We start from the raw sequence: 17,029 nt of genomic DNA, 5'->3' as shown, positions 1-17,029 counted from the left end.
CTCCATGAAAGGATTTGTGGAATGAACGTTTACCTAGCAGAGCCGAAACTAAAATACTGGATACATTTGGGTACTGCAATAGAGACGTGACAGGTCTTCCTGGATTGGTGAATCCTGATGATCAGAATATTTTTCCTCTTTATCAGCTGAGATTCCACAAGCACAAATTTTAAAAGTGCTTAAACATTTAGAGCTGTTTCGGAGTTTTATCTGCAACATGTCAGCTACCCTAAAGTATAATATACCAATGCAATTAAAAACAGTAGAAAACTAACCGTTAAAATTCCATAAGCAAAACAATCAGACAAATATTTACGTACTGTTTTAAGACTCTCAATTTGCCTGAATCCAACTTTTCTTCAACTTTATCTTAAAAGTACTGCTTCGTGCCTCCAGTGCATGTTTTTTATTGAGATTGTCCAATGGAGAATGCCTTGTTGTTGGAGCATTCCCTGAGCAGTTCATTGAAATACCAACCAAAATTAAATGCAGAAAGCCTTGAGATGTACTTTAAACCAACACCTTTATCTTGGATTCAAGATAATTACCAATGAGCTGAGACAGACAAAATCAACAATTTTCATATGCCAGTGAAGTCAGACAGTTTGAGGGGGAGAAAAGAGTGAGATTTAATAAGTACAATTATGCAAATTGAAGAATTATAATTGTGTTTCAATTTAGTGCCTAATACAAAAACTAAACATTCAGTAGATTACATTATAGCTTATCTTTGATATGCTTCTAAAAATCTCAGTATGGATCCACCTCAGTGTCTCCAATTTTGTGCCTGACTACTTGTGCATGCCCAACCTCACCAAAACCTTACTATTCACATCTTACCCTCACAAAATTTCCCATTCTGAAGGCTTTTGAGGTATTAGCAGACACTCCTTTGGTTTCAACCCTAAACAGCTGAACATCTAAAGCAGCAACAGGCTCCATACTCCTAATACATTCCATTACACTCACCAACACCCCCCCCCCCGCCAATACTGAGCGCACCTGAACTATAGTCACCTCATCTCACTTCTTCCAGAGGCCACCTTTCAACTTCATGAATTTATACAGTGCGTGCAATACAAATGCAGGGCCTGCGTTTATAAAGCATCCACAGAAGTCCTTGAGAAAGTGATGACAGATTGCCTTCTTGACTACTGCAATCCTTCTTGTGACTGTACTCCAACAGTGATATTGGGTGAGGAGTTCTAAGATTTAAACCCAGCAATGAAGGAAAATATATACTACTCAGTGTCCACTTTATTAGGTACCTCCTGTACCTAAAGTGGCGGCTGATTGCAGGTTTATGGTCTTATACTGCTGTAGACATTTGGCATATTTTGTGTTCAGAGATGCTCTTCTGCACGCATTCATTTGAGTTATGGTCACCTTCCTGTCAGCTTGAAGCAGTCTGATCATTCTCTTCTGACCTTTCTTATTAATAGGTTATTTTCAAAAGTTTCAAAGGTACATTTAATGTCAGAGAAATGTGTACAATATACACACTGAAATGCTTTTTCTTTGCAACCATCCACGTAAAAACACAGGAGTGCCCCCAAAGTATGAATGACAGTTAAATGTTAGAACCCCAAAGTCCCCCCCAGCTCCCCTCCCTCCCATGCATACGCGGCAGCAAGCAACGATTCCCCCTCCCCCACCAGCAAAAAAAGGCATTGGCACCACCACCGAGCACTCAAGCATGCAACAAAGCAACAGCAAAGATATAGACTTGCAGTACTCCAAAGACTACTCGTTCACCTACAGAACTGCCATTCACTGGATATTTTCTCTTTTTTGCACCAATCTCTGTAAAATCTAGAGACTGTTGTGTGTGAAAATCCCAAGAGACCAGCAGTTTCTGCGACACTCAAACCACCCTGTCAGGCACCAACATTTATTCCACTGTCAAAGTCACTTAGATCACACTTCTTCCTCACTCTGATGTTTGGTCTGAACAACTGAACCTCTTGACCATGTCTGCATGCCTTTATGCATTCAGTTGCCGCCACATGATTGGCTGATTAGATATTTGCATTAACAAGCTGGTGTACCCAATAAAGTGGCCACTGAGTGTACTTTTCAGGTCAGGCCCCATGGCCATTTTTTTTTAAAGAAAATTCATATAAAAAGTCACCTTTGTTCAATTTTTATGATTTTCTTCACAATATTTAAACAGACTGTACTGTTAAAGCATCTTTCCTTGTTAGTATACTGCAATATAGAATAGATTCCTATGTGAAATAATTAAAATATATTATCTGTAAATATCTGTCAACAGCCTTTACAAAGACTGATGAATCTGTCATTTACACTGAAATCAATGTATAGCACACACTGTTTAATTATAACAGTAAGCACTCGGTAAGTGGAAAAATTGAGAATCCAGAAATTGCTTGAGATATTTGAAGAGATTATGTGTAATTTAAGCAGGTTGTGAAACTGATTGTTTCTGGCAATTTTCTTTCCTGAAGTGCTTTGCCATTGCCTTTTTCTGGGCAATGTCTTTACAAGATGGGTGACCCCAGCTATTATCACTACTCTTCAGAGATTTTCTGCCTGGAGTCAGTGGTTGCATTGCTTCACATGACCCTGATCACGGGGGTGATGAGGATAGAGCTAAGCGGGTGCTACACCTTGCCCAAGGGTGACCCTCATACTAGCAGAGGGAAGGTGCACCTTACACCTTCTTTGGTAGAGACACATCTCCACCCTGCAACACTATTACAATGTAAACACCATGGTCACCAACAATTACCAACATAGTTGATTCTGTAAATTATTTTGTCGTGATAACCTCATATGGAGGGTGATACATCGTAAGACATCATAGATCTGTTGGATCTGCTTCTAAAGTAGTATTAATTTGCAACACCAATTCATGAAAAGAGCAAATAGAGCATATCTCCTTTTGATAGAGCATTCTCAAGGTAAGGGGAATAGCACAATTGCTTAGTGGTTAGCACAATGATTTACAGTACCAGCAACGCGGATTCAATTTCCACTTCTGCCTGTAAGGAGTCTGTACATTCTCCCTGTGTCCACGTAGATTTCCTCTGGGTGCTCCAGTTTCCTCCCCTAGTACAAAGACAATAGACAATAGACAATAGACAATAGGTGCAGGAGTAGGCCATTCGGCCCTTCAAGCCAGCGCCGCCATTCACTGTGATCATGGCTGATCATCCACTACCAGTATCCAGTTCCTGCCCTATCCCCATAACTTTTGATTCCGCCATCTTTAAGAGCTCTATCCTTCTCTTTTTTGAAAGCATCCAGAGACTTGGCCTCCACAGCCTTCTGGGGCGGAGCATTCCATATATCCACCACTCTCTGGGTGAAAAAGTTTTTCCTCAACTCCGTTCTAAATGGCCTACCCCTAATTCTTAAACTGTGACCTCTGGTTCTGGACTCACCCATCAGTGGGAACATGCTTCCTGCCTGCAGCGTGTCCAATCCCTTAATGATCTTGTATGTTTCAATAAGATCCCCTCTCAGCCTTCTAAATTCCAGAGTATACAAGCCCAGTTGCTCCAATCTTTCGACATATGACAGTCCCGCCATCCCGGGAGTTAACCTTGTGAACCTATGCTGCACTCCCTCAATAGCAAGAATGTCCTTCCTCAAATTTGGAGACCAGAACTGCACAGAGTACTCCAGGTGTGGTCTCACCAGGGCCCTGTACAGCTGCAGAAGGACCCCTTTGCTCTTATACTCAATTCCCCTTGTTATGAAGGCCAGCATGCCATTAGCTTTCTTCACTGCCTGCTGTACTTGCATGCTTGTTTTCAGTGAATGATGTACAAGAACAACTAGATCTTGTTGTGCTTCCCCTTTTCCTAACTTGACTCCATTTAGATAATAATCTGCCTTCCCGTTCTTACCACCAAAGTGGATAACCTCACATTTATCCACATTAAACTGCATCTGCCATGCATCTGCCCACTCACCCAACCTGTCCAAGTCACCCTGCATACTCATAACATCCTCCCCACATCTCACACTGCCACTCAGCTTTGTGTCATTGGCAAATTTGCTAATGTTACTTTTAATTCCCTCATCTAAATCATTAATATATATCGTGAACAGCTGCGGTCCCAGCACTGAACCCTGCGGTACCCCACTGGTCACCACCCGCCATTCCGAAAGGGACCCGTTAATCACTACTCTTTGTTTTCTGTCAGCCAGCCAATTTTCAATCCATGTCAGTACTCTGCCTCCAATACCATGTGCCCTAATTTTGCCCACTAATCTCCTCTGTGGGACTTTATCAAAGGCTTTCTGAAAGTCCAGGTACACCATATCCACTGGCTCTCCCTTATCCATTTTCATAGTTACATCCTCAAAAAATTCCAGAAGATTAGTCAAGCATGATTTCCCCTTCGTAAATCCATGTTGACTCGGACCAATCCTGTTACTACTATCCAGATGTGTCGTAATTTCATCTTTTATAATTGACTCCAACATCTTTCCCACCACCAACGTCAGGCTAACCGGTCTATAATTCCCTGTTTTCTCTCTTCCTCCCTTCTTGAAGAGAGGGACAACATTAGCCACCCTCCAATCCACAGGAACTGATCCTGAATCTATAGAACATTGGAAAATGATTACCAATGTGTCCACGATTTCTAAAGCCACCTCCTTAAGTACCCTGGGATGCAGACCATCAGGTCCCGGGGACTTATCAGCCTTCAGACCCAACAGCCTATCCAACACCACTTCCTGCCTAATATAAACTTCCTTCAATTCATCCATTACCCTAGGTCCTTTGGCCACTATTACATCTGGGAGATTGTTTGTGTCTTCCCTAGTGAAGACAGATCCAAAGTACCTGTTCAACTCATCTGCCATTTCCTTGTTACCCGTAATAAATTCACCCGCTTCTGTCTTCAAGGGCCCAATTTTGGTCTTAACTATTTTTCTCCTTTTCACATACCTAAAGAAGCTTTTACTATCCTCCTTTATATTCTTGGCTAGTTTACCTTCATACCTCATTTTTTCTCCGCGTATTGCCTTTTTAGTTACCTTCTGTTGCTGTTTAAAAGTTTGCCAATCCTCCGGCTTCGCACCCATCTTTGCTATGTTATACTTCTTCTCTTTTATTTTTATACTGTCCATTACCTCCCTTGTCAGCCATGGCCTCCCCTTACTCCCCTTAGGATCTTTCTTCCTCTTTGGAATGAACTGATCCTGCACCTTCTGCATTATTCCCAGAAACACTTGCCATCGCTGTTCCACTGTCATCCCTGCTAGGGTATTGTTCCATTGAATTTTGGCCAGCTCCTCCCTCATAGCACCATAGTTCCCTTTGTTCAACTGTAATACTGACACTTCCGAGTTTCCCTTCTCCATCTCAAATTGTAGATTAAAACTTATCACATTATGGTCACTACCTCCTAATGGCTCCTTTACCTCGAGGTCCCTGATCAAATCCGGTTCATTGCACAACTCTAAATCTAGAATTGCCTTCTCTCTGGTAGGCTCCAGCACAAGCTGTTCCAAGAATCCATCTCGGAGGGACTCCACAAACTCCCTTTCTTGGGGTCCAGTACCAACCTGATTCCTCCAGTCTACCTGCATGTTGAAGTCCCCCATAACAACTGTAGCATTACCTTTGCGACATGCGAATTTTAATTCTTGATTCAACTTACACCCTACATCCAGACTACTGTTTGGGGGCCTGTAGGTAACTCCCATTAGGGTCTTTCTACCCTTAGAATTACTCAGTTCTATCCATACTGACTCTACGTCTCCTGATTCTATGTCGCCCCTCGCAAGGGACTGAATATCATTCCTCACCAACAGAGCCACCCCACCCCCTCTGCCCATCAGTCTGTCCTTTCGATAGGACGTATACCCTTGAATATTCATTTCCCAGGCCCTGTCCACTTGAAGCCATGTCTCTGTTATTCCCACAACATCATACTTACCAATTTCCAACTGTGCCTCAAGCTCATCCACTTTATTTCTTATACTCTGTGCATTCATATACAATACTTTTAATTCATTACTCCCCTCACCTCCCATATCAATTCCTATTTCACTTGGCCATACTGTATGATCCCTTCTTGAGCTTTCTGCTCTGTTGATTCTACTGTCATTCTTAACTTTGCTTATTCTCACTTTCCCTTTATCTCCATCCTTATGTTTCCAGTTCATCCCCTCCCCCCCACAACTTAGTTTAAACACACCCGTGTTGCAGAGGCAAACCTGCCTGCCAGAATGCTGGTGCCCCACTCATTAAGGTGCAACCTGTCCCTTTTGTACAATTCATCCTGACCCCGAAACATACCCCAATGGTCCAAGAATGTAAATCCTTGCTTCCTGCACCAGTTCCTCAGCCACACATTCAGATCCATTATCTCCTTATTCTTGACCACTCCAGCACGGGGAACTGGAAGCAAACCGGAGATAGCCACCCTGGAAGTCCTGCTTTTCAGCCTTCTTCCGAGTTCTCTGAAGTCGCGCTGTAGATTGTCTTTCCCCTTCCTCCCCACGTCATTTGTGCCGACATGCACCACCACTTCCGGATGTTCACCTTCACTCTTGAGGATTCCCTGCAATCGGTCCGTGACATCCTGGATCCCGGCACCAGGGAGGCAACACACCATCCTTAAATCTCACCTGTTGCCACAGAAACCCCTTTCTGTACCTCTCACTATGGAGTCCCCTACTACCACGGTTCTGTCTGAAGTCTGTCTCCTCGACTTTTCCTCAGCGCCAATTGTTGACTCGCAGACCCGTCCGCCTCTCAGACTGGCACTGTCTTCTGTCCCGACAGCTTCCAAGAGGGAGAACCTGTTTATGAGAGGCACATCTCCCGGGGTCTCCCGTACTTCAAGCATCCTTTCCTTGCTCATCGTCGTCCTCCTACTCTCTTCCTGTATCCTGGGTGTAACGACCTCACTGTAGGTCCTGTCCAGAAAACTCTCGTTCTCCTGGATTAACCTAACGTCATCCAGTTGCCTCTCCAGTGCTGCAACACGGTCCTTCAGAAACTGAATCTGGACACATTTTCCACAGGTGTAGGAGCCAGAGGCACCATCAGTGTCCCTGACCTCCCACATCATGCACGCAGCACACTGAATCAGCCTAGCGGTCATCTCTTCTCCCCCTCTCCAACTGTGGCGTAGTTTCCACTCTCAGCCTCCTCACCAAAGACTCCTGAGCCAAAGACTCGCACTTTTCTCGCAAGGCACTTCCCTCGACAAGGCCGCTCCCCGACAGGCTGCTCCCCTAGAGCGAGCCTTGCTTATATTAGTTGATAATTTTAAATCAGCCAATCCCCGCACTCACTCCTTCACCTGCCGCGCCTCCTCCAACCTCGAAGGTCTGGTTAACTCACTTCTCACGACCGGCTTTTTAAATCAGCCACTCCTTCTCAGCCAATCCCCGCACTCGCTCCTTCATCTGCCATAGACATGCCATACCAGTTGGCAGGTTTATTTTGTCATTGTGTATTGTCCCATGATTAGGCTTGGATTAAATCCCAGGGTAATGCTGAGCAGCGCGGCTCACAGGGCTGAAAAGGTCTACTCTGTACTGTATGTCAATAAATGTATGGAAACTGTCATAAGAGAACTAAGGTGAAGAGAAGTTTCTTCAAGTAGAGGGTTATTAAATCTTGGGTTTTTCTATAATGGTACCAGATAACGTTCTCGTTTCAGGTGCATTCCAGAGTGAGCAATATTTCTATACAAGTTGTTCTGCCACAGTATTAATTGGCACCAACTGGAAAATTTCCCAGCTATGTCCTGACCTGAGAGAGAGGGACAGACCATGCGAATCATCAGACTACTCTAGTCAGCCAATTGGTGGTAGATATTGCCGATGGTGTTACTGAACTGCACTCACCAATAATTTGCCCAAAGTTCAAAGTAAACATGATCAAAGTGCATATATCACCATATCCAACCCGAGATTCATTTTCACTTTCACCGGTGTACTGATTGGCCTTTTCCAAGATCACTTGGCTCTAAACCTCATCAAAACCTTAGGATGAACACAAAGCAAAGGGCATCTAGATGAAAGGTGAGAGTGGTTATTTTCGTCATCAAGGCAGCAGGCGATCAAGTGTGGCATCAAGGGGTCCAAGTAAAACTGAAGTTACTCAACAACAGGAAGAACAGTCTGCACACTGAAATCAAATCTTAACCATAGAAAGATGGTTGTATTTGTTGGATGTTAATGGCTTGGCTCCATGATTTCACTGCAATAATGTGTCAATTTCACTATACAAACACGAGCCTATCGTCACCTCCAACAAGAGTGAGTTTAACAACAGAATTATGTTTGCTAAGTCACCATCAATGATCAAGAAGTTACCTGGAGCAGCAACATAATTTCTTTTGTTATAAGAGCTGGGGAGAAGTTGGATATTATATCACAAGAGATGCATCTTTCTCTCCAGGCAAATGTTTCCTGCCACCTAATTAGCTGTTCCCTCAGTGTTGTTCATATCCTGTCAAATGTCTAAGCTTCATCTTTAAAGTCTTGTGAAATCATCAACAAACTTCAGTTTGGACTTTTTGATGTTAGCGCAAGACAGAAGATTAGAGGTTAGTATCTTGACCCCAGGAATTCCTGCAGTGAAATCCTGTTGCTAGGTTATTTATATTCACCAACTTCAACCACCCTTCTATGTGTAAGATTTGCAGACATCCCACCCTACAAAAACTCATTTCAGGAAGGTAGCACCATCAATTTGCGGGAGACTCCCGGAACTTCCAGGAGAGGTGGGATGTCTGCAATAGAGTAGCTCCTTAGCAGCTAGCCAGCTAGTTTAAATAACATTAGCTATGTTAATGAACGAGTGACACCTATTAAGCTCACCTCAACATGTCTTTTACAGTTTTAACCCACACTGTCATTATTTTTGACCCGTTAGGCAGGGGTACACTTTAGGATAGTCTGGGGTGATGTATGTTTTATATTTTCTTTTTTTGGAACACTCTGCCATGGCGCGTGCTCACTCTCTCTCTCTCTCTCTCTCTCGCACTCCCTCACTCTCGTGGTCTGTCTCACACTCTCTCTCGCTTTTGCGCACTCTCTCTCTCCCGTGGTTTCTCTCGCGCTCGCTTTCTCTCTCAAAAAATACTGATTTCCGGGACATTTTATATAATTTGTGGGCATCAGGGAGCCACTATTAATATACAGGAGACCTCCGGGAGAGGTGGGATGTCTGGATTTGATTCCATTCTGGAGGTAGTTTCTCCCCAATGCTCAGTGATTTCAGTCTTATCCAGATTCCTTGATACCACACTTGATCACATGCTGCTTTGAATACAATAGGTAGATAGATATACTTTATTGATCCCGAGGGAAATTGGGTTTCGTTACAGCCGCACCAACCAAGAATAGAGCATAAATATAGCAATACAAACCCCACAAACAATCAAACAACAAAATGCAAACTATGCCAGATGGAAAAAAAGTCCAGGACCAGTCTATTGGCTCAGGGTGTCTGACCTTCCACGGGAGGAGCTGCAAGTTCGATGGCCACAGGCAGGAACGACCTCCCGTGCCGCCCAGTGTTGAATCTCGGTGGAATGTGGCCGAAGTCCAACAGTAAAAAGTTCAATATCCGGTCTACAAACACGTTCCTCAATCGTAATATGACCAGGATTGCACCATCCGTTGTTAACCAGAACAGTAAGCACCCAACTCCTTTACGCTTACCACTGTCAGTGCGCTTCTGGTCAGCCGGAACGGTCTGGAAGCCGTCCATGGAGAAGTTTTGATCGGATATGTCCTCGTGCAGCCCCGTTCCAGTGAAACACATAACATTGCACTCCCGAAATGTTCTCTGACTCCTGGCTAGCGCCGTGAACTCGTCCATTTTATTGCCCACCGAACTCCTCTTCTCCATAAATCTCTGCTGTTTCGACCTGGTCCTCTTTCCTCGACTTTGTGATCCTCCTCTGCATCCTCTGTGTGTTTTCCTCCAGATTTCAGCAGGGGTGTCTGCCGCTCTGCTCGCTAAACCGGCCGGCATTAGCGCAAGCTGGTCCCTGGAATGAGCAATGCGACCATGCTTCTGTCCCGCGTGTCGGGATGTAAATATTTCCAGCGCTAAAAACCCAAATAAAACTCTCTACCAGCATGTTAGAGAGGGTCCAGCTTCCACGTGTTACCGTGAAGAAAAAAAATACAAAAAATAACGTAAGTTATAAAGTAAGAATCTGATCGGAACGGCTGTAACAGGCGGCATGCACGACTGGCGCATGCGCACTAAGGGGCACAATCTTTTAGTTTGTATTTACACAAAGTCTTTAATGAGGTTTCGAACCAAGTGATCCTGGAAAAGGCCAGACAGTGCACTGGTGAGCTAATTATTGGTATGTTCCATGTCATAGCACCATCAGCAAATGTACTGTACTGTGGCAGAATAATTTGTCCAGAGGCATTGTTCACTCTGGAATGCATCTAAATCCATTGTAAACAAACCCAAGCATTTTTAAACCTTATAATCATTGCTGAAGTAACTCTGACAAATTTATCCCTCTCAGGCTAGGGAATTTATTCCAGTTTTAGTCCCAATTTTTTTCCTAGTACATAATGACATTAATTATCTTTTGTTCCTCACTGCCTGTAGACCCCGGTTCCCTTCTATTACTGCTACATCAATTGTGCCTTCTGCAAAGAAAAATACAAATTATATCTTTTTATATACATTAATTTATTCTCATAACCATTTCCCCTCCAATCATTTTTGGTTAATTGGTGTTACTTTTCATAACTCTTCCAATCATTTGGCTTGTATTTTTTTAAAAATCCATTATTTTCCCAAATGTTCACAGTTAGTCCTTGATGGATCCCTTTTTCTATAGAGCCAATAGAAGGTTGTCTTTGTATATTCAAAGACTCTCCATAGACTGCTACTGGACTTTTCCTTATATTTTAGAGGACCTCAGACAATTTTTAGTGCAATACATTATCCTTAAAGGGATAACTGTCTTAAAGCAACAAGTATTGCTGACATTGAACTTGGTATTATCTGGTTCTCTGTTGTAACCTCTGCTTGGCCTCAAGTTTTATATGAAGCCAAAACTTAAAGACAAACAAGCCTATCAGTGTCCCCACTCTCCAAGTGAACTTTCCCCTCAGAGCAGTAGCCTCTTGTGAACAGTTAGCATGTGCTTTTCTGGCTTGATTTTGAGTTATGAATGGTGGCATCATCCCTAGTTTTACATCAGAATATCTAGATAACTTCCTCTACATTCCCTCAGGCAAACTTGACAGTCTATGTTTTATCAGAGAGCTTCATTAGATGTATTAGATATTACAAATCTGTGATGGTTGAACTCAATTGACCTGCTTCATTCTAATTATGTACTAATATCTTTTATAGTGTTCATCATTATCATTACCTTTGCATTCCTTCAGAAATTTAGAACTATATACCTTAGCAAATAATGTTCGGAGCAATATATAACTATACTGAAGAAGCATGGTATTCCCTTGACAGACTCAAACCCATTATTCTTTAACACACCAGTATTCCTGGACTACTGTACAATAGCATAGAATTTCATTGAATTCACAGACAGCAGCAGATAATTTGATGTATGCCACTATTCCACCTCACATGCATCCCCACTTTATGTGTATCGGCTGTCCCTCTATTCCTATCTTTCTCGTGCACTAATCCTGCTTTCTCTTAAAAACATCAGTGCAGCCATTTCCGACGGTAAACAGTTCCACATATATAATTACTAACTGTTGATTATAATTCTTAGTAGTATTTATGTCAGTAACCTCATTTGTTAGCTTGAGCTTGTTAATTGTTTTACACATAAGGTCTATCCCTATGTTATTACAATATTCTCAAAGTTTGTCTATGTAACACAAATCCCCAGAGGCTATTCATCTCTGCTGCGGTAAATGCATTTTCACTCAAACAACAGGAATTTAACTATCAGCCACCCAACTTAAAAGGCAAACAGCTGTTTAGAATAGCAGAACAATCTCCGTCTGAATCGGACAAAAGGCAGCAGTATCTTCATTTCAGCCTAGTGCATGACAGAACATCTGCTCATTGTATTAGCTGATGAGATGCCTTTATAATAACACACAGATGGTTATAAAATTACGCAAGACATAGAGTGTACAACCAGGATCTTTTCCCTCCGCTAAGTTTGAAATGGCTAATACCAGAGGGCATGCACTTAGGCAAGTTCAAAGGAGATATCTGGGACAAATTCTTTTTAAAAAATATATATAAACCAAGTGGTCTGTGTCCCGAATGCCCTCGCAGGGGTGCTGGTACAGGCAAATGCCATGGAGGCATTCAAGAGGCTCTGAGATAGGCACATGAAGGTAGGAATATGGACATCGTGTGTGCAGAAGGGACTAACTTTAGACCATAGATCACAAGACAGAGCAGAATTTGGCCGTTTGGCCCATCAAATCAGCTGTGCCATATCTTGTCTGATTTATTATCCCCCTCAACCCCATTCTCCTGCCTTCTCCCCCAAACCTTTAACTCCCTTACTAATCAAGAACCTATCAACCTCCACTTTAAATATATCCAATCACTTGGCCTTCAAAGCCACCCATGGAAATGAATTCCACCCTCTAGCTAAGGAAATTCCTCCTTATCCCTGTTCTAAAGGGACGCCCTTATATTCTGAGGCCATGCCCTGTGGTCCGAGTCTCCCAGACTCCAGGAAACATCCATTTCGGCCTTTAAATATTTGATAGGTGTCATCGAGATTCCCACCCACCTCTCCCCCCTCAGCTTATAAACTCCAGGCAGAGCCTTCATATGTTGACCCCTTCATTCCCGGGATCATTCTTGTGAACCTCCTCTGGACCCTCTCCAATGTCAGCACATCCTTTCTAAGATGAGGCATCCAAAACTGCTTACCATATTCCATGTACGGTCAGAACAATGCCTTATAAAGCCTCAGCAGTACATCCTTGCTTTTTTTTTATTCCTGTTCTCTCGAAATGAATGCTAACATTGGATTTGCCTTCCTTTCACTGACTCAGCCTGCAAGTTGACCTTTAGGGAACCCTGCACTGGAACTCCCAAGGCTGAACGTCTGATGTCTGAATTTGCTCGGCATTTAGAAAACACCTTTATTCTTTCTATGAAAATTCATTAGCATACACTACACAGTATTTCATCTGCCACTTCTTTGCCCATTCAAATCTATCCAGGACTTTCTGCAGGCTCCTTGCTTCTCAATACTACCTCCCCCCTCCACCTATCTTCATATCATCTGCAAACCTGCCCACAAAGAAATCAATTCTGCCATCCAGATCATCGACATGTATTGTTAAAAGTAGTCCCAACACTGAACCCTGCAGAACACCACTAGTCACCAACAGAAAATCTTCCTTCATTCCTGTGTTTCCTGAAGTCAGCCAATCTTCTATACATGCTAGTATCTTTCCTGTAATCCCATGGGCTCTTATTTTGTTTTTTATTTTACGTGTAGCACCTTCTGAATGCTTCATGATCATTTCCTCGTGGTGTATGAACGTGTCGGTGCTGTCCCATTCCTGTTCACTGGGCCTGGAGCACCTCACGATCAAGTGTCGACTATTTTACCTTCTGCGGGAAATTTCAGTGATCATTTTGGTAGCGGTGTACATTCCACCTCAGGCCAATGTCAGACAGGTTCTAGCCAAACTGAGCGATGTTATCAACAGGCATGAAACAGCACATCCTGATGCCATCCCTATCATTTTGGGGGATTTTAAGCAGGCCAGCTTGAAAAAGTCACTAAATAATTATCATCAACAAATCACTTGTAGCACCAAAGGAAACAATACACTGGACCACTATTACACCACCATCAAGAGCACTGTGCTATCCCACGCCCACACTTTGGAAAGTCTGATTACCTGGCTGAGTACAGACAGAGACTAAAGGCTGCAGCAACAGTAGTGAGGACCAAGAGGGTTTGGACAAGGGAAGCACAGGGGCATTTACAGGACTACTTTGAATCGGCGGACTGGACAGTATTCAGGGAATGAGTATGCCACAGTTGTCACCAACTTCATTAAAACCTGTGTGGTTGAGTGTGTGCCGATGAAAACTTCATTGTACATTCCCAAATCAAAACCATGGATGAACCAGGAGGTGCATAGTCTACTGAGGGCTAGTTCTGTGGCATTTAAGTCTGGTGGCCCAAGTCTGTACAAGAAAACCAGGTATGACTTGCGGAGGGCTATTTCAAGAGTGAAGAAACAATTCTGACCATGGTTGGAGGCGACATCAGATGTACATTGACTCTGGCAGGGTTTTCAGGACATTACTTCCTACAAAGCAAAATCCATTAGCATGAATGGCAACAATACTTCACTACCAGATGAACTCAACACCTTTTATGCTCGCTTTGAATGGGAGAATAAAACTACAGCCATGAGGTTCCCCGCAGCACCTGGTGACCTTGTGATCTCTGTCTCAGAGGCCGACGTCAGGTTGCCTTTTCAGGAGGGTGAACCCTGGCAAGGCAGCAGGCCCTGGTGAAGTACGTGGTAAGGCTCTGAAAACTTATGCCAACCAACTAGCAGGGGTATTCAAGGATATTTTCTATCTCACTGCTACTGTCAGAAGTTCCCACCTGCTTCCAAAGGGCAACAATTATACCAGTGCCCAAGAGTGAGCTGCGTTAATGACTATCGTCCAGCAGCACTCACACCTACCATGATGAAATGCTTTGAGAGGTTGGTCATGGCCAGAATCAACTCCTGTCTTAGCAAGGACCTGGACTCACTGCACTTGCCAATTGCCATAATAGGCCAATGGCTCTCCAGACAGCCTTGGATCACCTGGACCATACAAATATCTATATCCGGATGTTGTTTATTGACTATGGCTCAGCATTTAACAGCATCATTCCTACAGTTCTGATTGAAGCGCTCCAGAACCTGGGCCTCTGTACCTCCCTCTGCAACTGGATCCTCAACTTCCTAACCAGAAGATCACTATCTGTGTGGAGTGGTAATAACATCTCCACCTCACTGACGATCAATACTTGCACACCTCAGGAATGTGTGCTTAGCCCACTGTTCTACTTTCTCTATACCCGTAACTGTGTGGATAGGTATAGCTCAAATAGCTTCTATAAATTTGTTGTTGATGCAACCATTGTTGGCAGAATCTCAGATGGTGACAAGAGGGTGTACAGAAGTGAGATAAACCAGCTAATTGTGTAGTGTAGCAGCAACAACCTTGCACTCGATGTCAGTAAGATGAAAGAGCTGATTGTGGATCAGAAAGGGCAAGACAAGAGAACAGGAACCAGTCCTCAGAGGGATCAGGGATGGAGAGGATGAGCAATTTCACGTTCCTGGGTGTCAGTATCTCTGAGGACCTAACCTGGTCCCAACATATCGATGCAGCTAAAGAAGACAAGACAAGGGCTATATTTCATTAGGATATTGAGGAGGTTAAGGTTGTCACCTAAAATACTCAAAAGTTTTACAGATGTACATGGAGTGCATTCTGACTGGCTGCATCGCCAATCTGTATGGAGGGTGGGGGGGAAGGTGACTACTGCACAGGATCAAAGTAAACTGCAGAGAATTATAAAATTAGTCAGCTCCATCATGGGTACTAGCCTCCGTAGTATCTAAGACATCTTCAAGGAGTGGTGCCTTCAGAAAGGCAGTGGTCATCATTAAGGCCTCCATCAGCCAGGACATGCCCTCTTCTCAATGTTACCATCAGGAAGGAGGTACAGAAGCTTGAAGGCACACACTCAATGACTCAGGAACAGCTTCTTCTGCTTTACCATCAGGTTTCTGAATGGACATTGAACCCATGAATACTACCTCACTATTTTTGTTTTTGAACTACTTATTTAATTTAACTATTTAGTATACATATATACTTACTGTAATTCAGTTTTTCCTATATTTTTCATGTATAAATGCCACAAAGTTAACAGATTTCACAACGTATGCCAGTGATATTAGACCTGATTCTGAATCCAAATGAACAATATCCACTGACTCTGCTTTGTTTATCCTGCCTGTTATTTCTTCAAAGAATTCCAACAGATTTGTCAGTCAAGATTTCCCCTTAAGGAAACATTGCTGACTTTGGCCTGTTGTATCACGTGCCTCCAAATAACTCAAAACTTTATCCTTAATAATGGACTCTAACATCTTGCCAACCAAAGTCAGTTAAATTGGCCTGTAATTTCCTTTCTTCTGCCTCACTTCTTTCTTAAAGGGTGATGTTTGCAATTTTCCCCATCTTCTGGAACCATTCCAGAATATAGTGATTCTTGCAAGATCACCACTAATGCTTCCACAATCTCTTCAGTAACCTTGTTCAGAATCATCGGGTGCAGTCTATCTGTCCAGGTGACTTATTACTTTCAGACCTTTCAGTCTCCCAAGCATCTTCACCTTAGTAATAGCAACTACACTCACACTCGAATTTCTGGGATACTCTGGTGTCTTCCACAGTGAAACCTGATCAAAATTCATAAGGTTGGCCCACCATTTCTTTCTCCCCCATTCCTACCTCTCCAGCGTCATTTCCATTGGTCTGATATCCACTCTTCTCTCTTAGGCTCTATACATCTGAAAAACCTTTTAATATCCCATTTTATATTATTGGCTAGCTTACCTTCATGTTTCATCTTTTTCACTCTTTATTGCTTTTTTGAAGTTTTCTTCTGTTGTACTTCAAAATCCTTCAGCTTCCCACTAATTTTGCTCTATTATGCAGAGTGACCGCTTCATTAGGTACACCTGGTTTTTAATGCAACTATCTAATGAGCCAATCGTGTGGCAGGAACTCATTGCATAAAAGCATGCAGGCACGGTCAAGAGGTTCATTTGTTGTTCAGACTAAATATCAGAATGGGAAAGAAATGTGATCTATGTGACTGACCATGGAATGAATGTTGGTGCCAGGCAGGTTGTTTGAGTATCTCAGAAACTGCTAGTCACCCGGGATTTTCACACATGACTGTCTCGAGAGTTTACAGGGAATGGTACAAAAAACAGAAATTATTCAGTGAGCAGCAGTTCTATGGGCAGAAGTGCCTTGTTAATGAGAGGTCAGAGG

General features: G+C 43.0%; 2 protein-coding genes across 2 annotated transcripts in view; one reads left to right on the top strand and one right to left on the bottom strand.

Annotated features, from left to right (window-relative positions):
* LOC140200282 (uncharacterized) overlaps nt 1–10,210 on the bottom strand; it is a 44,314-nt gene extending 34,104 nt beyond the window's left edge. The window contains exons 1-2 of the mRNA XM_072263379.1: nt 9,460–10,210; nt 2,976–3,072 (exon numbers count right to left, since the gene is read on the bottom strand). Coding sequence (XP_072119480.1) covers nt 2,976–3,072; nt 9,460–9,985 — 623 coding nt within the window. The 5' untranslated portion in view covers nt 9,986–10,210. The remainder of the gene's footprint in view (nt 1–2,975; nt 3,073–9,459) is intronic.
* The window catches only part of slc36a4 (solute carrier family 36 member 4), a 270,519-nt gene that overhangs the window by 195,476 nt on the left and 58,014 nt on the right, over nt 1–17,029 (top strand). The gene's annotated exons all lie outside the window — the stretch shown is intronic.

This window comes from Mobula birostris, chromosome 7 (genome assembly GCF_030028105.1).
Source record: "Mobula birostris isolate sMobBir1 chromosome 7, sMobBir1.hap1, whole genome shotgun sequence".
Taxonomy (NCBI): Eukaryota; Metazoa; Chordata; class Chondrichthyes; order Myliobatiformes; family Myliobatidae; genus Mobula; species Mobula birostris.
This window is presented reverse-complemented; position numbering and strand designations above follow the sequence as displayed.